The sequence below is a fragment of the Zonotrichia leucophrys genome, chromosome 1 (assembly GCF_028769735.1).
Source record: "Zonotrichia leucophrys gambelii isolate GWCS_2022_RI chromosome 1, RI_Zleu_2.0, whole genome shotgun sequence".
Classification (NCBI taxonomy): Eukaryota; Metazoa; Chordata; class Aves; order Passeriformes; family Passerellidae; genus Zonotrichia; species Zonotrichia leucophrys.
The window spans coordinates 74,764,085-74,786,994 of NC_088169.1; the positions used below are offsets into that span (position 1 = coordinate 74,764,085).

The 22,910-nt window shown below is 38.2% G+C and overlaps 1 protein-coding gene across 6 annotated transcripts in view; it reads left to right on the forward strand.

Moving 5' to 3' along the window:
- The window catches only part of GUCY1A2 (guanylate cyclase 1 soluble subunit alpha 2), a 153,420-nt gene that overhangs the window by 92,296 nt on the left and 38,214 nt on the right, over window positions 1-22,910 (forward strand). For 3 of the 6 annotated variants that reach the window (XM_064718252.1, XM_064718259.1, XM_064718281.1), the window contains exon 6: window positions 1,609-1,752. In XM_064718252.1, coding sequence (XP_064574322.1) covers window positions 1,609-1,752 — 144 coding nt within the window. Of the gene's footprint in view, window positions 1-1,608; window positions 1,753-1,827; window positions 2,087-17,277; window positions 17,839-22,910 lie in introns of those variants that run through there. The other 3 variants (XM_064718273.1, XM_064718268.1, XM_064718290.1) reach the window with 3 other exon arrangements.

Below are 22,910 nucleotides of genomic sequence, written 5' to 3' on the forward strand. Positions count from 1 at the left end.
CAACCAACTTTAGTGGAAAAGCAGTTCTGAAATTGGGACATTCAACAAGGAGCAGAATTTTTATTTAATTTTTGTATTTGACATCACAGACTCAGCTCTTTCTGTAGTAAGCTCTTTGAGTCTATTCCTACTGATGTTTATTCATGATTTTAAAGAATGACAATAGATTTCTGCTAATGCTTCCTTCCAAATTAGAGTATTTTTAAACATCTATTTCTTTGAGACTGTCTTTTTAACTTCTGATACTTCTCACTGTGCTTGTTTGTCTTTTTGCCCAGTTTCTACATTTTTCACCAGCCATGGATATATTCTTGCCCACCCATTTATCTTTGGAAAAATAAACTCCTAAACTGCAGGGCTTTGGTAGTGTCTGCTGCTTGTGGACAGTCATCCTGAGATATGGCAAACAGGCAGACAGCAGTACATTTACATGTGATGCTTACTATTTCAGGTATTATTTATATTGAGATACTGTTTCCAGTTTACCAGTTTATCACAGGAGACTAATCTGAGAAGATCCAGGCCTACTACTTTGTAGATTCTCTGCAGAAAGATGAATCAGCTATATTTATTCTCCGAATAAATGCTTTCTCACTCCTTGCTTTCTTCTTACCCTAGTCTTTGCTGAAGCATTTTCTGGCATTCCTGTAGTGTTGTGTGCAGAATGAAAGCCAGATTAGTTATGTCACAAAAACTAAACTAATCCTTGAGGTCTGCTTGGGCTCATGTTAATGGATTTTGTGTGAGAATGTTACAGATGTGTGAGCAAACAGACTGCAAAACACAATGCTGTAAATAAAGCTGCAGGCCTAGAGGGCTGCAGTGTTTCTCAGGCTGCCTTTATCCAGAGCCAGAGGGCTGCTGCAATTAATTTTGCTCCCACTTCCTCCTGGGGGCCAGCTCTTTTTAAAGCAAATCAGGATAAGAGAGCAGTGAGGCCTGCCTGAAGAAACCAGCGGGCTCTGTCTGCTGAACTTCGTGGCTGAAGGTAGGGAATGCAGAGTAAAACAACCTGCATGGTAGAGAGAGACATCAATTCTTATTTGAAAATAAGGGACAAATGTGCAGGCAAAAGTCTGTAGCAATAGCATCTCTTCATAAATTATACCAGGAAGAGCTACCCTCTAATGAGAAGTTAGATAGTCTTCACTGTTTTTTATGGTGATGTTTTGCTTTTTATAATTCTCTTCCTGTTATAATTTTCTAGCATATCAAATACTAATTATGAGTTATAATTATGTGGCGCTACTCTTACCCAACAGCAAACTCAGCCAGGATAGTATAAAATGAAGCAGCAAGTGATTTCTCATTTAGGAAAATGCAATTTTCTGTGTTACTGCTGTGGGAGAATGTTGTCATATCTCAGCCGATGCCATACACTATTCTAGACAATCTTCTTTGGTTATTAGGTGATAAAACACTGTGCTGTTGCTTGTTGGGTTTTCACCGTACCTGTTTGCAGACTCAGGTAATTATGCTCTTTTATCTCATTGCTTATTTATGGGTGTTTTGCTCACATGTTTTAAGCAACTGTTTGATTGCAGCCCTAATGGCAGGGTTCCCCTCTCATTATCACACCGTAACTCCGGGTTTGTCTGATTGCTGCAGGTGGAAACAATAGGTGATGCGTACTGCGTTGCAGCAGGGCTCCATAAGAAAAGCCTTAGTCATGCCAAAGCCATTGCCCTGATGGCACTGAAGATGATGGAGCTTTCAGAAGAGGTTCTTACTCCAGATGGAAGCCCAATTAAGGTAACCCCTTTGCTCTTTACTCTCAGCTAGTCAGTGATACACAGATCTGATTCATTTTGTTGTGTTCTGTGCCAGAGAGTTTACACTTGCATCACTATGTCTGCAGCTCTGATGGGCCACAGGCCCCTTCTCCAAATTGATGTAAGCCTGCATGGAAGAAGAATCTGTGGACTGCCTGCTCTTTCTCACTGTTAATGTGCTTCCTTCCCATGCTATGCCATTTCCGTTCCCTACTTTGTTACAGTGGAGGAAAAAACAGATGTCCTTTTGTAACATTTTCAAGCTCCTCTATTGTCCTGCTTCTTTTTGTCCTATACCATCATATTCAAAAGAATACCATTCTGAAAAAATATGTTGGACTGTGCATCTTGAAGAAAATTCTATTAAAACTTCATGTGAACATTCATTGAACACAAAATAAGCATTATAATAAGACTGAAAATACCAGAAGACATAGCATTTTCAGTTTTTATATAAAACTATTTCAAGCAGGTATTAATTTAATCCTACTAAAATATATATTTTTGATTGATTTTATTTGCTTTTCCAATAATTAAAGGCAGTTACGTGTGCTAACTACACTGGTATGTGCTGGGAGAGCTGTCTTCCATAGCCTCTTCATATTTTCACTTTCTTTTGAGTCATTGCTTCAATTGTAGGGAAATTTTGAAGGTGTATGTTTTACTCTGAGACTCACTTTTTGTGACTGTTTTCATTAACACACATTATTTTTCAGAAAAATCCTCTTATTTTCACTGTCTGCAAAACAAAACCTGTTAAAGAAAAACAAAAAGACATTGTAGAGGAAATATGTATGGAATAAAATGCTGGGAATAACCAAATATTTTCAAAAAGTGATAATAAACCTCCATTAGAATTCAGAAGAAAAAAGTTCATCATACTTAAACTGAAAGTAGAGGTACTGAGAAGTTAATAATAATTTCTTAACTGTTCTGTTTTCAGTTTTAGGTGTAATAGATTTCAGGGCAGAAGGGATGGTGATATTGTAGAATGTTGCTGCCTTTGTACCTTATCTGGAAGCTGTGCTTAAAAAGAAAGCTTATGTTTCCTAGAAGGATATTCTGATTTGTTTTAAAGTTTATTAAGATTAGGGTTCCTCTCATGTGGCTACCTTTACCCTGTAAACTACTGCAATAAGGACTTTTGGAGAAGTCTACTTTAGTTTGTCCTAGTTTAGCTGTCTACTCTAGGACAAGATGAATCACTCCCTAAAAATGTGTGCTTTTTTAGTTATCTGTAAGGGAGATTTATGTGCTTAACCTAAATGTGGATGTCTATGCTGTGAGCTTCTACACTCTGTCACATGAGTCCTCCTACAAGTGGCAAGGAATACATAATTTTTCCTAGTGGCTATGTCAATGATCCTCACAATTAAAAACATACTCATAATTTCTAAATTCAGTTGGCATGACTTTTGCCTTCCAGACAATGTTAAATTGGCTTGAGTGATCCCTATTTTTGTTAGTCAACAGTTTTTCACTTAAAAAAAAAAACATTAAGGGACCTATTGTGCCACAGATTCCCATTAGCAAATGTTCCATGTGCATTAAAATGTCTTAAAGCAGCATCAGGGAAAGTTCAGATTGAATATAAGGGAGATGTGGTCAAGCACTCGAACAAGGTTTTCAGGAAAGTCATCATGGCCCCAAGTGTGTATGTGGTTAAAGGCTTGGACAGCTCTTAAATACATGACTTAACTTTTAGGTTGCCTGATGTGAAGGTTTATGGAATATATGTATTTTCTAAATTACTTGGATGAATGTATTTTGTTATCATCTCAAGGCGGAATTCACTAGAATGCAAGGATTTACTTTTTGTGGTTCTTGAAATGTTCATCCCTGTGATAGCAGTGAATATCTAATTAAGTGACACTTCAAGTCTCAAAAAGTCAGGATAAAAAAGTAAACGAATAAATTAAAAAATACCATATCACATAAACAGGAATATAGGGTAAGATTTTCATCTATCAAGTGCATTAGTAGATGATGAAATGAGGCTTGTTATCTGGGTACACTGTTATCATATGAAGGTGTTCATTGTTGTGATCACAAAAATAACTTATTTGTACAACCATTTAGACTATGAAAAATCTGTTCCTTAGAGCAATGCTAGTGTGGGCAGTGAGCAGTGATGTGTTGGATGGAACCCTGGATGCTGAGAATTTTAAACTTTCTGTGCTGAAAGGCACAGACCCACAAGAGAGCACTGCATTTGACCTGAGGTTGTGGAGAAGGCTTCCAAAATTTATTAATAGCACTGGGATTATGGGTGTATAGTTGGTTAGAAGTGTGTAATATCAGAGAGTGGAAAACTTAGAGTTTGGGGTTTTAAAACATAGTAATAAATATGAAGCTAGATGGAGGTTTTAGGGTGGAGGCAGGTTGTGCTTTACCTTCTTCTTCTTTCTCCTTCATGGGTTTGGGTGATGTTTTGTAATTGGACAGAAAAGTCCTCATTGTGGGCTTCAAGGGATCAGTTATTGGGTTGAAAAGGCAAACCATCTTAGGTGTCATTTCTTAATTGGATAGTTTAGTCTTAAATGACCTTGTAAGAAGAGACAGTTAGCCATTTTGTGCCTTGTTAAGCCTTGAAAGGCTGCAGAACTCATGGTTGGGAAGCTGTTTCACTGATAACAATAAACACCTGAGTCTGAATGTGAACCACTGTCTCAAGTGCCTTCAGTCCTGAGCCTGACAGAGGTAGAGAAAACAAGCGGAGAACCCACATGATGGACCTCAGGATGGTGGCCAGGTGTACCAAGCAGCTCTGGTTTTTATCCAGATGATGCTCCCTGCTCTGAGTCAGAGCTCATAGCATGCTGATGAGAGAGAACCGTGGTGTGCAGCTCACACCTACTCAAGCATTTGGCACTTCCAGCACAGCCAGAGGCAGCACAAATGCATGAGCAGGATGGGAACTCTGTGCCAGCACTCCTTAATCCTGTGTGAGCAGCCTGGCACTTGAAGGGTAATGAGAAACTGCTATTTTGCAGAAAGAGAGAGTGAGCTGTATTACAGCAGCACACAAATCCTATCATCAGTGTTGTAACACAGCCTGCCCTCTTGGAAAGAAATATTTGTAACAGAAAATGGGCTGATCATTCCCCTGTGAGTGAGGGAGGAGGCTTCAGGTCCCTGTGTGATTCTTTAAAACTCAGTTCTACTGGAGGCAAAATCCTGTTACTTTAGAATGAGCTAAGGCCTTAGTACAAGAGAGAGACTTTTGCTTCAGATACTGCATATAGAATTTGATATATATTTTTGTCCTTTCAGCATAAAATTTTATTTTGGAAGCAGTCTTTTGATTTATATTCTGTACAACTATTTATATGTAGCGCTTTATGACTTTAGTCTGAAAATATTGATTTAAAATTGCCTCCTATATTTAAGTGAGTGTTACTTGAGTATAGGATGTGCTTTTTACTTTACTACATTTATTTTTTTAGCTAAAGTGAAATTATATTAATTTTAATAGCTGGAGATAATACTGTAAGAGGAATTCTCCAGGGCATTGACCTTCAGTTAAAGGTTGCAGTGCAGATATGGAATTCCTAGAGAATATTATTACTTGGATAACTTTTTATTATGCTTCAAAGCTTACCTAATTAATCAATGTGTGGTGTATATCCCAAAGAAAGAGAAAGACCTTCTTTTCAGTTTTTCTTTTCAAAAGGGCTGCTGTGACAGAACATACCTAGTTTCCTCTAATGAGATTTCCTGAGAGAAAATTATCTGCTTCATTTTGTGGTATATGAAGGTTTATGTAATAGGGTCATGAAGAGATAAGAACTGGGAACTCGGAGGAAAAGTAAACTATTTACATGAAGCTGCTAAAATTAACTACAATTATTTAGATTAATTGTGTGCAGGTGTTCTTGTCTAAAGCATAATGATTGAGCCCTACTACAGCAATTCAAAACACATTGCAAGATGTTTTGCTACAGCAGAAAAATTTCATCTATATTTAAAATTATTTATGTTATCATAACATGAGAATTAGACCTGTAAATACTGTAATCCCAAGCCAAAGCAAATACATGCCCCCACCTTTTTGCTCACTTTCTCATGACTAGTTTGTGAAATACTCTAAACAGAATAGTGCAGAACATTTCTAGCTGATGCTGGCTTCAATGTGATTAATTTCTTCTCAGGTGAGGTAGATGGGACCTTGCATTTGCATGGCACATAATCTGGTACTAGGATCAGTTGTTTCTTTATTATCACTTGAAGCTTCTAACCTTCAGATGTGCCAAAGCTATTTTATTATTGGATTTGTAGGCTGCACTCAAACAGTGTAGGCATTAACCTCATCTAATTTCAAACACTAACAGTGTGAACAGGTATGGCTAAAATTGTTACTGTGGCTCCCTCTTAAGTGTAGAGAGTAAATTTAGTCTGTATTCATCTGAAATGCTTGCAGTGTCTAATTTATAAAGAAATATATGAATTAATATTTGTCAGGTAAGTCCTACCTCAGGAGTGAACAGGTTAACGACCTCTCAGGATGGATGATCCCCCTGAAAAGAGCTGAACTGAAACAGAGGTTCACAGCTTTGGTCTGTCACAGCTTTTCCATTTGAATTTTAGATGTGATCCAGACTTTCCATACTTCAGCTTTCCATATACAGGAGACAGACAAAGCTTTATGGGTAGAACCATTAGTTTAGCATGTCTAAGATGTATCACCTTACAGTCATGCAGCTGCATTAGTTTCGGTTTGTGTTGTCTATTTTAATACCTGTGATCATGGTGACTGAAACAATGAAAGCCTGAGGTTTGATAAACCTCTAATTTCTGCTTGCCAAGTGGTAAATTTTAACTAGCATGAACTCTGACTTGTGAGTAAGGGCACAGAAGAGTCAAAAAGGCTCTGTGGATTGTAATGGCTTATGGCCACAGTGAGCGACACGCTTTCCTAAATAACATGGAGATGGGCAATGAATTTTAGAGTGCATACCATCTTCTGCTGGTTCATTAAGTATTTCCCTTTGTATTTCAGTGATATGCCACTTGGGTCCAGGACCCACGTAGAAGTGCCAACATTTGTTTGTATAAATGGGATTTCTATTTTTTTAAGTGAAGGGGCCATTCCCAAAAACAGTGAGAGAGGGCAGCAGGTGTTGTCTATGTTATCCTTTTCAGAGTTCCTTCCTTGCTTATTATTCAGGTTGTGGTGTGCTGGTTTTATAACAATTTAATGGTTCTATCCTAAAGTGCATCTTTACATAAGCAGCAAAAGGTTGTCTGGTTTAAATTGTGAAGGGCTGAGTGCTGATGCAGGCATTCTCATCAGCCCTGTGTGAAAAGCTGCTGTGTTCCTGCAATGCTCCTTGCTCCATCCGTGGTCTCCTAGCAACTTTGCCTTGTACCTAATGTCTACATCAGACTCTGGAAGGTATAGAATATCCTACTTCAGCCTGCAGAACTGGAAATTAGAAATATCCTTGTGTTGAAAGGCAAAAAAATCAGAAACAGTTCCACCAAAGAAACCTTTGCAGTAAGAGACGTTCAAGAGCTTGTAGTTTCACAGGTTTACCAGCATTAGAGCATCATGGAAGTTTTGGGGTCCATTCCTGCACATCAGGGAAGCTTGGTACCTTTTCTTTACAGCATGCTTGGGAGATGGTGAGACAAAGTCAGCCCTGGTGATGATTCCCTGGACGTGGGAGAGTTCATGATTGTACTTCCTCAGTTTGGCCCAGTGCCTTTGGAAATGTAAAAAGAGAGGAGCTGATTGAAGCACATTTCCCCAGGAATGTGGGAAATGGCAAGTTTTGTTAGACTGCTCTAAGGGAAAGTTCACTTTCCTCATCCCTACAGTCAGTTTCACTCAACTGCTTCCTTTTGCATGATTTTAGTAATGATCTTTAAAAATCCCAAACTGCACCCGTTATTTGCAGCTTTTTTTCTTTGGAAGTGACTTTGTCAAATACAGTTGTATTTTAGATGCATTGTAGGACAGTGTTACTGCATATGTTGCAAGCAAAGTGGGATTTATAATGAAGAATCTGGTCTGAAAAATTAGACTGGCACTTAGTCTGCTGAAGAGGGAAGGTTCCCAAAAGGTTGTTCATTCTTTCAGATGGCAAACATTTCGGTTCTTAGGTAAAATCTGCTGTAGGTGCTAAAGGTAGATTTTCAGAGCTACAAGGAGTTGATTCTACGCAACATAATGATCCACCTGCTCAGGCAGAGGCATCATATTGGAATTGGCAATTGGGATTGGCAACTAGTGTAAGCCAAATTTGAGTAAATTAGAAAGCTATGGAGATCTTTTTTTAATGACTCCTGGGAGAGAGAGACCTAAAAGACAAGCAAGGGGCTAATTAATAACGTGAGCATCAGCTGAGAAGAGGTTTTGTCATTAGACCTGGCCATTCTCCTCTCATGCCATGTGTTCTCTGACATTTCGTCTCTGGCACGTGGGAAGCACAAGTGCCATTCCATCTCTACTTGGCCCTGTGGCAGAGATAAAGCATGTTTGTAGAAACCAGGGCAGTTACCCAGGCACCTTGTGAACTTTCCCACTGTTTATTAGTTCACAGTGATTACTACATGTTCACAGCTCTTCGACTCACAGTATGCAGATCTAGCTGCATGTGGAAACGCCTCTGTAATTCAGTTTCTTGTTTCTTGTTCCTCAAGGGAAACTAAACCTTGCTGTGATGGCTGCACGTAGCTTGTGGCTTTGTCCTGGTGCCTCACAGTGAGCAGATACTTTCATTTCTTCTCTAGGTGCTGTAACTACATGCACAGGGAAAGCCAGCAAGGATTTCAAGGTTTAGATCCCTGCAGGGAGCACAGGATATGCAGCTGGGTTGTGGGGCCAGCTTTGAGGTCACGGTGTGACATCTCTCACGGTTCAGCAGTCATTCCAGACACAAACGCCTCCAACTAACACTCCAGATGTCTGGCTAGTAGTAGAACTGGTTGGGAATTTTCCATAGAAAACACTTTTTGGCTGAGAACACTTTATGATAAAAATCAAATTACCAGGCATATCTACCAGCTTTTGTTAAATCACTGATCAAAACTCACTTCATAGTGCTAACTACCAGTAGTTACTGGGACAATGACCTGGGGAGAAAAAACCCAGAACTTAAAAGAGAGTAAAGCATTAAACTTGTAATCTTTATGAGGAAAAAGACCTCTGCATTCTCATTTATCTGGGATAGAAGAGATCCTATGATACAGTTTTGCTCCTGGGCTTGGGTTGGGACATTTTTTGCAGCTGCCAGAACTTCATGTTCTGGCTTTTACTGTTACAGTCAGTGGAGGACTCCCATGCTGAAGCTGAAATTTTCTGGTTTTGGTATTGTATCTGATTCTTTATTCAGACAAAACCAAGCAATAATAACAATGGAAATGCAACCCTCCAGGTGAATAAATAATTAAATCTGTGCTGCATACAGCATTTCAAAAGGTTGATATTGTTGCATCTTTATGAAGGGAAGAATAGACAAAAATCTAAATTTAGAATTCCAGCCTGTGCAATGATGTTATATGTTTATATATAATAGAGATATAAAATTTGAAATGATTAATGAATATTTAAAGAATTGGGCTAGGGAATCTAGGGTAGCAGAGAGCTGAAATTTTATTTCTCCTAAGTCCTAAATATATGTTCTCTTCTTCCATTATGTTTCCTGTCAAATAAAAATTAGAAGGTCTGGTTTCCACTATACAAGAAGAGTATTTTTTCTTATCTCCTGAGATGGAGAAGAGATGAAAAACATTACACAAAAGTTGAAAAAAGTAGTGATATGAAAATACACAAACCTGCAAGTACTCACAGAATATAAGCAGTAATACACTGAGAAACAGCAGAGACTATGCATAAAAATAGTGCTTGATTGGCTTTTATGCAGTAAGCATGACCAGAAAATGCTAGCCTTGAATTGCTGCCTCACTGGGTTAATAGGCACAGGTGATCCCAGAGGCCTCAGAGGGAAATGCAGAGATGCAAATGCCATGCCCTTTAAAGCTGTAGAGGTGGTTGCTCCCTTAGTGTCTGTTTCCAGCTGCTGAGATGCTGTCAGCCAGCTGCTGCCCTGTGCTGCATAGCTCGAGCATCTGCCTCTCCCTTCAGTGACTGAGCTGTCAGCACCTGCTTTGTGGTCTGCCTGCTTGAAAATAAGGAAGCCTATTCTGTCCAGTGCTGATGATATTTATTTGCTGTTGTAATCTCAGTTATGTACATTCTCTTTTCTAAACTGGACAATATGTTGCTTTAGAACTACCAGTAAATCACTCGATACCCAGTTTCTGTCTCTTCCAAGGGTCCCAACAGTTTCGTCACCTAATCCAAATGGTTTTCTTTATCTGGAGTCACAGTGTGCCATAAATTGTAAGTTTTGGCAGTGAATGGGGCAAATCTACTTCATCCTGACCCTCCCCTAGAAGAAAGAGATGGTGTTATACCTGCTGTAGCCTTACAGTGTGCAAAAGTAACACATCCTCCTGGATAATGCAGTGTGGGCATCTGTGGGCTAGATGACAATGCTAACTCAGCTCCTCCTTTCATCCAGATGCAGCCTGGAGAAAAAGATTCAAGAAAGAGCCTTTTCCCATCTACACCTTCTCCCCTCTTCCTTGCCTGCTACTGCATGAGTAGTTTTGGATAAGGTGCAGCTGGAAATACAAAAAGAAAAAAAAAATTGAGCTGCCTGCAGTGTTTCATACTGTATCACTTCTGTTAGACATTTGAAGGGCGTTGTTCTCCTCTCCATAACCTATTAGTACTCTTGTCCCTTTAGTGCAATTTGTCTGGGAGGATTATCTCACTGTAGGAATAGACAAAGCTTTTCCATGTTGCAAGGAAGAGCACCTTGGTTGTCCTTCTCTTTTCTTACCCTGGATTACAAGCAGAGCCTAGCCCTGAGTCCCAGAGGAGCTGCCTGTGGGTTGTCTCATGGAAATCAGTGTCTTTGTCAGCCCCACTGGGTAATCCTGTAGAAATGTTAACCTTTATCCATCCACAGCTAAAGCATTTTTAGGAGCAGCTGGCAGCATCTGCTCTGCAAGTTTAAGAAGAAGAAAGTGCATTTGTTAATGGCCGCACTTGGCTTCTCCCATTCTCTCCAACATGCACAGTTCAGAGAGGAAAAGTCAAAGTCTGCAGTTTAAAGCACCAGTTAAAAAACCCTATGGCATAACTGTTGTCATTATTCTGAGCTAAACAGTGAGTCATTGCACTGTGCTATATTTGAGTGAACAGTTCAGATGAGGGGTGGATGCTGGAGGATTGTACTTGGCCTTCTGGTGGAAGCTGACAAGTTCAGCAACATTGTTCAACAGTTTCAGAATAGTTTAGTTCCCTAAGGAAGAATGCATTTCCTGTCATAAATAAATCCATAAACTAAATGCTTCATGGTATTTCAGCTTCCTTTCATATGAGACATGGAGTGTTTTGGAAAAAAATGCCAGTACTTCCAAGGGATTTGTGACAGCCTTTTCTGTTCAAATACCTCATTTAAATCTAAACTAGGGTAAAAGTAATTCAATGCAAATAATCCTCTTCAGAAACTTTATGTTTAATAATTAGATTTTTTTAGCATAAAAATCTCCGTATTTATATTGGATTTTGGTTTTGCTTTAGTAATTTAAAGAGAGAGGAGACGAGAGGCAAAAGTATTAGTTTTGAATGGAGGAGGGGGGAAAACAAAGCACAAATAATCTGAGGATGTTCAGTCCTACTATGTGACCTATTTGATTGCAGCAATGAAAAGAAAGGGGAAAGTGGTATAAGGAAAAGTGGATTAGAATGTACAAGCATTTCTCCACCTGGCAGAACTTGGAGGCGTCAAAGTGATCATTATCCTGAAGGAAAACCTGATTTTTTTCTAGCTTTGGAGCTTCATTCCAGGAAAAGAATCAACCCTGAGAAGGAAGGTGGGAAGAGATGTATTTCTGAGATCTCATTTTACTCTCCTGCAAAATCTCCATAAAGCAAAAGCTCTGGATATTTTATTGCTGAGATATAGTTTTCCTAGATGAATAAGATATTTCTTGACATTTGGCAAATATTCTAATACTTTCACCATTATTTTGATATCTAAAATGACAAAAACTGATTATAACAAAGTTATCAAAAACCACAAAATCATAGAACAACCTTTAAGGCTGGAAAGGATTTCAGAAGATCAGCTGGTGCAACTTTTTGTGCCCAGATGACATTATTGAGCACCCTGTCCAAGGACAGCTTGAACACCTCCACTGATGGGGACTTCACCACATCCCTAGGGATGTTGTTCCAGAGATTGATTGTTCTCACTGTAAAAAAAAAATTATTTCTTATGTTGAGATGAAGCCTCTTCTGGTGCAAGTTGTACCTGTCACCCATTGTCATGTCCATGTGTCCTCTGTGACATTCTGTCTCATTTGTAGCTGCCCTTTAAGTACTGGGATACTGTGATGAGTTTCCTCCCGGAGGTGTCTCTTCTGCAGGGAGGAAAGGCCCCACTCCTTCAGGCGTCCCTCACAGGACAGACTCTCCAGCCTCATGACCATCTTTTTGTTTTTCCCTTGGACACTCCAGTTTGTCTGTGTCCTTGCTGAGCAGCGGGGCCAGTGCTGGGCGCGGTGACAAAGGCTGAGCAGGGTGGGAGGATCGCGTCTCCATCTGTGCAGTGATGCCCCTGCGGATGCAGCCCGGGATCCAGCGTGCCTTTGCTGCTGCAGCAGGGCACTGCTGGCCCTGCCAGCTTGTCCACCAGGATCCCCTGATCCCTTCCAGCAAGGCTGCTCCCAGCCAGCCATGCAGATCCAGACTTGACTGAGCTCGTTAGTTATTCTGGCCCAGGTAACGGGATGATAGGTTTACATTGGTAAAATTTGATGTTCATCTGGGAGATGTAACATGTTCTTTACAACAGTGTGTATTTTCACTTTTCTGTAGACATAGTGACACCTCGTACAAAAATTTAAATGGAAAGTGAGTAATTAAATCCCTATGTGCCTTTCTGAAAATTTGTCTTTTCTATCATCTCTCTTTAGAGTACCTGTTCTTCTTTCTGTGACAACTTATTTGTTTTAGTAGGTCCATTTGTTCTGCATTTTAAAAAATGGATGAAAAAATTAGTAAAAGCCTTTACCAGAAGAAAAAGAGTCCTAAAAATAGGGAGATTTTTTAAACTGCCATACAGTTCTTTGGGAAAGGAACTAACTGCTGTTGTTACTGCTTTACTACTGTCATTTCTGCGTAGTGGCACCCACTCTGAAACCACAAACAACACTTTGCAGAATTAGAGTTATTGTTCCCTTTGGGAACATCATTATGCTTTACTTAAAAGAAGCAGACTTTTACAAAACCTTAAATTGAAGAAGTCTTTTTTTTTTCTTGACTGATCTATGACAGTGACAACAAATATATAGTATGAAATGACACATATATTTCCCTGTTATTCCAATAAGTGTTTCTGTGAGTTTTTTTAATAAATGCTATGATCTCAAGGTGTTATGATAGTCAGAAAATAATTGAGCTTTGTGGTTTGAAAATCAGGCATCTGGGGGCATTTCAGGTAAGACAATGAGAACCACTATAAAATCCAAACTTTAAAGTAGATTGTACACTCAAAAATTTGTATTTATAGTCCCTGTTTATAGAACTTTGATATTTTATTTGTTATTTCAGTTTGCATCTGTGTATGTTTTTTCATCTTTCCCAGTTTACAGCCCATCTTGCTTACTTAAAATGTTTTTAAAATGTGATCATCTCATAGCACACTGGTTGCTTGAACTTAGAGAAGAGCTTCATTGAGATGTCTTTTTGACAAAATGCCTGTTTATTTAATCAGATATGGTCCAGTGTTTATGGATAATTTCAAACCTGGTTTAGCTAACTATACATTTGTAAATGTAAGTGCTTTGGGAGCTGAACTCAGGTCCTTTTATTTGAGTAGAAAATCTTTTGCATTTAGCTGCCTTTGTTCAGACTTGGATTTTCTGAGGAGAAACTGTCAATTCAGTTCACAGATACTGAAAGGGATATAAATATAGAAAGAATGAACAGTTTCTTCTCTATGTTACAAGTCTATTTGTCTTCAAGAATTTGCTCGTGGTGGCTATTCTTAGCTTATATTCACCAAGACAACATGAAAATTAGTGACCCTTTTCCTACATAAACTCTGAAAGACTAATTAATTTAATTTCATTACATGCTAATTTTAGCATGGACAAAGTATTTTTGTAAGATGCAGACTGACTGTTTCATTATTTTTAACTCCAAAATATTAGTCTCCTTTCACTTTGAATAATGACTTTTTCAAAGGTAAAATTAAAGACGACATGGAGTTCAAACTTAGGGGGTTTATTTCTGTATGTGTTTATCACAAAACTTCACATCTCTTAGAAAATTATTTGATGTTCTAATTTACAGTCTCGCTTTTCTTAAACTTCAATGAGAAAAAAGCATGATTGTGTCCTGTTTAGCACTCCCTGGAACATTTTCTCTATCATAACTAGGAAAAAAAACCTTCAAAGGCTTCAGTGAGTCCTTCATTTAACCCCATTTGTCTCCAGGGTACCATCCATTGCATACTGGGCTCTCTGTTATGTCTGCTTCCAAGGCCACACTACTGCACTAGATGCTCTTTTGGTCTGATTCAGTACAGTTGTTCTTACATTCTTATCTAATTTATTGCCTGTTCCTAGTCACAGATCTCTGCAGCTAAATGTCAACTCCTTTTTCTGAAGGAATGACATATTTAATAGCTAGGATAGCTCAGATAACAAAAGCTACAAAAATTCTGTTTGCTGTGACTGAGATCATGGTATCTATTTCAGTGTGGTTACCCTACAGATTTTTATAGAATAGAATAATGGAATTATGGAATTGTTTAGGTAGGGAAAGACCTTTAAGATCATCAAGTCCAACCATTATCATAGCACTGCCAAGTCCACCACTAGACCATGTCCTTGTGGTTTGTTTATACATTCCCATTTCCTCCTCAACTGACTCATAGGAAGCTTATGAAATTGCTAGTCATAAAAATATTGAGGACACTATAACATTCTTCTTCTGTTCTCAGAGCTTTCATTACTTTTGAGCATTTGCCAAAGAATTCTTAGGCTTTTTGTTTTTCATGAGCTCTTCCTTGATGTTTGCCATTTGTTGCATTGTGTATATTGGATACCTAAATTATGTGATATTCTGCTGTCTGGACAGAAGAAAAGCTTTAGAGGCATGAGAATGAATGGCAAATAGCTAAATAATGAAGCCTACTCTTGTTCACACACGAAGGCTATTGTTTACAGGAGATGAGATTAATTCTGCTAAGATCTGTTGTTCCCTTGTGAACACATTGAATAAGTTTCTTGGTCTGACTGTTGATGATTTAAAAGAAATGAACAGCCATTCAGAATCAGTGGGATTGTTTGCAAATGTACCTTTTGCAGAATGGAGGAAGGCTGTTCCCACAGTAGAGCTGTCTCTCCTGTTATGTCTTAACAAATTTAGGGAGCCGCACTCTACAAACAGCAATCTATAAGACAGTCCAGAGTTTCTAGACTGATTTTCAGTGAGCATTGCATCCTGGTAGTGGTAGTGTAGAGTTACACTTCCCTTCACCTAGAATTGTGAGGTAAGTATATGTCATACTTGTTGCTGGTTTTGACAGTTCTGTAATAATAGCCACCTGGGGTTTCTTTTTTTATTTGGTTTTGGTGAAATATTTTGCTCATATTAAACCAAGATTTATTGTAAATGCATTCCTTTATGGGTTTTTAAAATAGATTAAGATTTCTGGTAAGAGAAAATGTTATTAGGAGTAGCCAGTGTTTAAGGGGAGTGGGGAAAACAAAGCTTAGCCTGTATGGCTTACATTAGGAAAAGGTAAATATCCCACTCCCCATATGAGGGAGTACCATTAAGCCCGAAATAGAGTAATGGCTGTTCTTGAGCCTGTCATTGTTTTGTCATTTCAGTTTTGTTTCTCAGAAAAGATGTTTAAGAAGTGCAATGTGTGTGAAACTGAATGTTTTTCTTGCTAACCCTAATAGCAAGAATCATCAATGCACAGCCCACGTAACACTAATATTAAAATGAAATCTAAGCTTTAAACAACGTTTTGCAAGAGGAATCAAAAAGTGTTCTTGAGAAACTGGAAAGTGAGAAATAAATGCATGTTTTAGAATCTCTTGTATGCTTAGTGGGCATCTGAATCCCAAAAAATTACACTGTAAATGCCTCTGTTTGGAGCTATGACCAAATTGCACCAGATGACTGCTTTTAGTTTTGTGTTCTGGAGATCACAAAGCAATATGGAACCCTAATGGCTTCCTGAAAATTCTTCTGTGTATACATTCCTTCTCTCCTCCACAGAAATGGAAAAGGAACAAAAAGTCAATAGGAAAAACAACTCTGAACAGCAAATCTGCATGCATAAGAACTGAATAGCAAGTTTACAGGCTGTAGAAAGCACTGAATATGGGGAATTTTCTCAGAGGCCTGTAATACCAGTTTTTCTGTTGCTTCCTTTCCAAGAACACCAGCAAAGAGCAAATGTTAACTGGAATTGTGTCTTCCTCAGTAGGATGTGTGTCTGTGCATATGTGAATACATAGAGAGAGGGCATATAACCCTCTCTGTAAAGCATTCACTTGGATTCATTCTGCTTGCAAACATTGCTAAGCCCATCTCCTGATGTGTCACAGACTCTCATGACAGTGTTATGAATAATTGAGATGTACCCTCTTCCTGAGCATATTGACAATTTAGTTGGACAAGGTTCCAAAATGACAGTGTGACTTGTGGTCTCTCATTAGTTTGGGTTAACAGAAGTTGATACCTTTATATCCCAGTACCATTGGAGGAATTACAGTTTTCCCATGGATACTGTGACACATCTGGAATTCTTACTGTTGCATGAAAAACAGATGTGCATATTTTTCTGTTACTGCCATGTTTCAATCTGGGCTTAGCATACCAAAACTTGACTGTCAGTGGTCCCCTTGCTCCATGCTCCTCCTCTCCCATTGATTTTGTCTTGCCTTGAATTTTGCTTTTAAGTAATTTTCTGTAAGTGAGATTCTCTTTTGCTCCATGTGGTTATGCTCAGACATATTAGTAATGGCCTTTAGGATTTGGTAGCTACAGCATTTAGGATCACTGTGTCTTATTATGAATGAACATATATTGTTGTCCTTGCCATGAATGCCTTGGGGAAGGCCTGTGTTTTACCTTGTGTTACAGCCTTAATCCACAGCTCCCTCTTCCCTTCCCAATTGCTGTTCTCCTTAAACCCAGGCATCCTAATCATCCCACAGCATACTGTCCACTCAGCTTGCATTGCTCTCTGCTGTCCTACACTGCCTTTGGCCCAAATCCTTTCCCAGGCACCTTTTGAGTCAGTGAGAGTTCAGTAACAAGGTTTGAACACTGCTCTGTGTAATGCAGATCTGCTGCAGCGTGCTCTCAGCTGTGGGTGTCAGTGCAGGGCTAACTGAGTGGAAAAGCAGGGAGATAAATCATGTGCTTTGATGCTACCTTCTGTTTTAAACTCTCTAGGACTGCACTGAGGTGACGTCAGAAGCACCACTTGTGACCCCCACAGAAATGGCACGTTTTCAAAACTGTTACTTTTAGAAATAATTTTTGTGGAGGCTTTCCAGATGTCTCCTGGTTGAGCAGAACTGATTCCATTCTTATGAAAAATATTTAAAAATTCATGCTAATTGTGTAATGAATTGCTTCATTTAAATAAAATCATGGATACGTAGAGGGAAAAAGGGACTCTTACTGTGGAGCTGGAGGTTGGGTTTATCATCACCTCATACTTAGAGCCAGGAGGGCAGACCAAGGAAAGAGGAGATGCAGCCAAATAAGCTGCCATCAATTAGTGCCTGAACAAAGGTTACAACAAAGCCTCCCTTCAGTCCCGTGAACATCTGAGGAGTCCACTCAGTGCATAGCTTTGAAAAATCTGCTGCAAAGAAAGATGACCAGAAATATGCTGGAACTCAGGGACAGGCAAATATCAGAGTTATCTGTTCTGGTTTGCTCCAGGTAAAGCAGCCATAACAATCTTGTGAGGGCATCACAGAAAGTGGAACTCAGCAGAAGGTGATGTATTCTTACCTCAGAAGACTCAGAGCTTGTTGGAAGCAAGGAAGGCTGGAAAGCTATTATTCTTCATTTGCCATGTTCTGACAATGTTTTATGGGTGTTGAGCACTGCCATGGTTTGTGTCAGGACAGTCCTCCTTGGACTGACCCAGCAGCAGTGCTGTGATTCTGTGGCTATATTGGGTCAGATCTGAACAAGTTGATCTTAGCACAGTTTGGAGTCTGGGTGCCTCACTGAAATGTGCAGTGCAGGTAATAGCTTTAAAGGTATTCAAATTTAAAAATAGCCTTTCTCAGTGTGGCAGAAATTAGAGATACAAAGAACTTGTGTTTGCTTGGCAACATTTCCTTGTGAATAGTGTGGAAGTGTACTTCCTTGTTAGCAGGCTCTTCACACATAAGCATAATTTGTAAAAAAATCTGCATGTCTGTTGAGATACATTGTTCTGTGATTTAGACAGACATTAATAAAACGCACACTTTAATGCTTCTGTTTGCTCAAATTTGCTTATTAAGTTCAGCTGCATGAATTTGGATGGTTTTTGATTTGAAGAAAGCTTTTATTTATTTCTGTAGAAATTAATTTATTTATTTCAGAGAAAAGGAAAAGAGTTTTCATGACTCTTCCCACAATTCTACAATAGGAAATGGTGTCTGTGGAAAATTTAGTCTGAACATTATTCATCTTTCCCATGGGGATTACTAGAAGTAAATTAGGGTTCTCTGAATTTGCTTACAAACCAAGATCAATTTCTAAGTAACACTAAATGAAGAAAAATTGTGGTGATTTATCAGACACAGTCCACTGTAGTAGCTGCTTTATAATGAGCTTTGAGACACACCATAATGCAGTCTTTTGTTGCAAATATCTTTTGTACACACACTGCCTACCTTTTATGAATTAATTGGAATTTAACATGCTACAGCTTTGAAGTATATGAAGCCAAACCCTTAATGTGGGAAGCTTCTGGGATTTAAACACTTTTGCAATGAGAAATCTTAAATATGTTTTGACTAATTTCATTCAAGGATCATCTACAGCATTTTTATGTAAGTGAATCTCTTAATTTCATGAGCCTTACCGCTCTAATTAAAAGTTACATTTCAGTCCTTAGAACATTTCTAAGAGACCCATAACTTTTTTACTTGCTAATATATTTATTGTTATAGCATGTCAGTTACTGACTAGAATTTTAGCACCTAAATTTTTAAATTCATGATCACAGGCTTGAAAAGTCAATGGAAAGTAGTTAGTTTTGCTGTTGCCACTGTCACTCATGGCACAATAAGTGTGCCAGCTCTTCAAGTAGATCACTGCAACAGAAAAGGATTGGTGGATTAATGGAGTTTGTGCTGAGGCCTTTCCATCTATACTTAATGTTTTTGAGATTTTTACTTGAAGTGATTTTGTTCCTCATACTAAATGTCTCTATCATACTAAATGCCTCCACAGATCTGAAAGATCAAAGTTGATTTACAAACTGATATGCCTGTAAAGGTTTGTCTTAACTTTGGTGTACATCTTGAGAAGAGCTACTGCTTTAATTTTCTTTAACACGGTTCTAGTTTATGCAGAACAAACCATTTTTTGAAGTGAAGCAGTGTAAAGTAAATAGGGGCAGTTGGGGCAGGTGCTTCAAAACCACGTGGAATGGTTTAAAAGCACAACCACTAAGTTGTACTTTGGAGGTTGCTGCCCTTCAGTGAGGTGATTCCTCCTGTCATTCTCACGGAGGCTGAATGCACAGCTGCCAAAGTGTTTCCTGTGAAAGGGTTTGTTTTGTTAGTTATCCACAGGAAGCTTAGCTGTGATCATGAGGAGCAGACCAATGCCAAAATAACATGACTAGATATGATTGCAGTGTAGTAACAGAACTGAGAGTTCATCATGAAAGGATGACTGTCTAAAACTTCTGTTTTCTAATACAAATGTTTTCTGTCAAGCTTGCACTGTTTTGCTATTCATGGGTGTACTTGTTACTGCAAAGTATGTTGTTGACATTGATCATCGTATGATTGTCACAGAAAGGATGTTAAATATCTGAGTTTATAGCGTGAGTAAAATGGGTTCAACACTGCTGCTGCCTACATTTTTTTTAGTTTTCGTAAAATTCTAAAGACAATGTGAACGAAGGTACACAATTTCTCTTTGAGCTGAAATTCAAAATTCTGGTTTTTTAAGTGGTTTCAGAACATTAAAAAATATTTCTCCCACCCCATCTGTTCTTAAGGATGACAGGAAAACAGACTTTGCAGCCGTCATTTGAAACCCTCAAATGTAACACCACTTTTTAATTAGGTGTCCTTCAATGCAGTATGATGGTAAAGTTAAAAAAACCACACATATGTTAATACATCCTGTCCATCTTCCAGTCAACATCCTCACAATGTGTTTTCCAGTGTTTCAGTAGTGCCATAATGAAATGATGTCACTTAGCACATTTACCTCAAAAACTTGTCACTGTCATACGGTACGGTCTATATAGGCCTAGATAAGCTGGATATTCACCTATGTCTTCATTTCAATTGTATTATTTTTATACATCCTTCTTTGATATGAACATCTTGCACATACTGGTAGATGATTATCACACTTCCCCTATTGAGGAATAATTAACCAAGCTGTAAGCATTTACAGATTTTTAGTTTCCCTCTAATTAAATCCTTTCTGAAGAGATTCTTGATCTTTTCAGAAATCACAGCTGTTGACAGTACCTAGGTTTTAACTTAATAGGCTTAGTGAGGTTGACCAGAATTATGTAGGAATATAAGTAAATAAAATTATATAGGTGTCAGATGATGTTCATAACCCCAGATTACTTCTTTCATGTGATAAGATTGCAGGCTATCTCAAGTTCATTTTGATCTTCACTCAGAATTTCCCAGCTTTCTCTCTTAAATTGTGTATATTTAATTCAGAGTATATTTCTAGATGCATTCAGTTTGCAGGATCCATTTTCTTGCATTGTGTGTTGTTTATTGCAGATCATTAACAAATACAATAAATAAAAATAGGTTATGCTGAATTTTATTTATTACACACAACTATGAGTGAGATTTCATCTACTTTATTTTATTTATCCACAAATTTCAACTCATGTTAAATACAAATAAAAATTATCAAATTTTCATGATATAATATTCACAGTCGTCTTCCTCTCAGACACACTGACAAAGAACAAGGCACCAAAAAAATAAAGGAATTCTTTTTAATGAAAACACATCTTGCATCATTTGGGAAGAAAGGAGTAAAGAATGAGACTTAGAGCTAAGGTACTTGTCGGAAAAGGTTGCACTAAGAGAGATTCTTTGCCTACTTCTTGGTTGAAGAATTTGACTGGAAATGTTTCAAATAAAGCATAATCAGTTGGGAGCAACAGCAGGAAAGAAGCAAGCAATGAGAATGCTGGATAAACAAAGTCCAGGGCTGAGGGTCTGTGCCCCTCAGGAGCCAAATGCCCCCAGTTGGTGTCATCAAAGGTTGGCTGGAGAGCAGTGACAAACAAGGAAGTTATAGATATGCCATGCTACCATCTTCTACTGCCTCCCAAACTAGATTAGTCTTACATTTTCAAAAGAACATGCAGGGGTAATTGAGATTTAAAGTCTCTGGCTTTCTTTTCTGGTCTTACTCACACAAATAATAGCATAAGTATGCTTTAATTTTTTTTCTGTATGTTTGTGGATTATAGAAATAGAAATTAATTAATAAAAGCTGGTGAAGATGGGCAGAGATAATCTTGGCTATGCATATTAATGTTTAAATTTTTCAATTGCAAACTGCATAACCTGCAGAAAAGAAATTATTATAATAATTGCATTAAGATTGCTATTTTTTATAGAAATTACAAGCCAAAAACCACTGTGTTGCCATGCTTTGTTCTTCGTCAGTATGTCTCTGAGAGAGGGATGAGTGTTAGACACAGTGGGAGAGATCATTGAATGAAATGAAGGAAAGTCATTAGACTGAACATTGAAATCTTTCCTTCCCATAAGTGATTCACCTTCATCTGAGAGCAATTAGTCTTTGTTTGGGTTTTATCATATTCTTGACATCATCAGGCATTCATTTGCTAATTTTTTGAAAATAAGATCAAAGTCTTTCTAGTCATGAAAACACCAGAAATTCAAATTTATCCTGAATCGTCTTCTTTAAATTGTAGTGCAGTTAAGAATTTTCTCTGAAGCAATTTAAAAAGTGAAATAGTATCTCATTCCTATTCATGGTATGTCTGATGTTGAATAACAATCAGATATTGCTTGTAGATTTCCACCTTAAATCTAGGAATAGAAAATGCTACATTTTGTATGAGTTGCATACAAAAGAGTGATTTTTCATTCATTTCATTAACCATTTTATTTACAAAAGTCCTTTTTTAAACATAGATTTTCAGTGAAGGTATCAAAGCTGTACAGAATACTTTTGAGTTCTGATCCTAGCTTTTGTTATGATTTGTTTTGTACTGTTAAGAAAGTTTGATTGACTTGCTGAAATGCTGTCTATACAGGAATCAGGAGACTCACTAAATGCTTAGATAATTTGCTAAAATCCTCAGTTCAGTGCAAACCAGCTGCCTTTCTCTTTGTGCTAATTCCCTTTGTTGTATGCAGAAGTTATTCACAACTGTCTGGATTTGCTGTCTGAAAGACTTCAGAAAAATCATTTTATGTGAATGTGTATTTTGAGCTCACTGAGGAGGAATTCACTTTCCCTGCAAAGATCTGCAGCTTTGTGATGGTGAAGTACAAAGGGCAATAAGGAGTATTAATAAACCCCTTCCCAATTATAGCCAAGGTGAAGTCTTTTAGTCCCTTGTTTATAGATCTGTGCAGTCACAGAGCCTCATTTCCCTCTGTATGCAATCTCCACTGCCAGCTGTGGAGGTTTGCTCCTGGCATAAGAGTTGGGTAAGTTTTGCAAAAATTACTGTCATCATCTTACATTGTCTTGTGTTGAGTCTATAGAAATTGCCGTTCTTGAAATCAAACTGGTGAACAAGCAAAGGAACACAGCAGCATTATCATTATAGAGTAAGGTGCTAATGGTTATCTAATACAGTGAACTGTTCAAACATT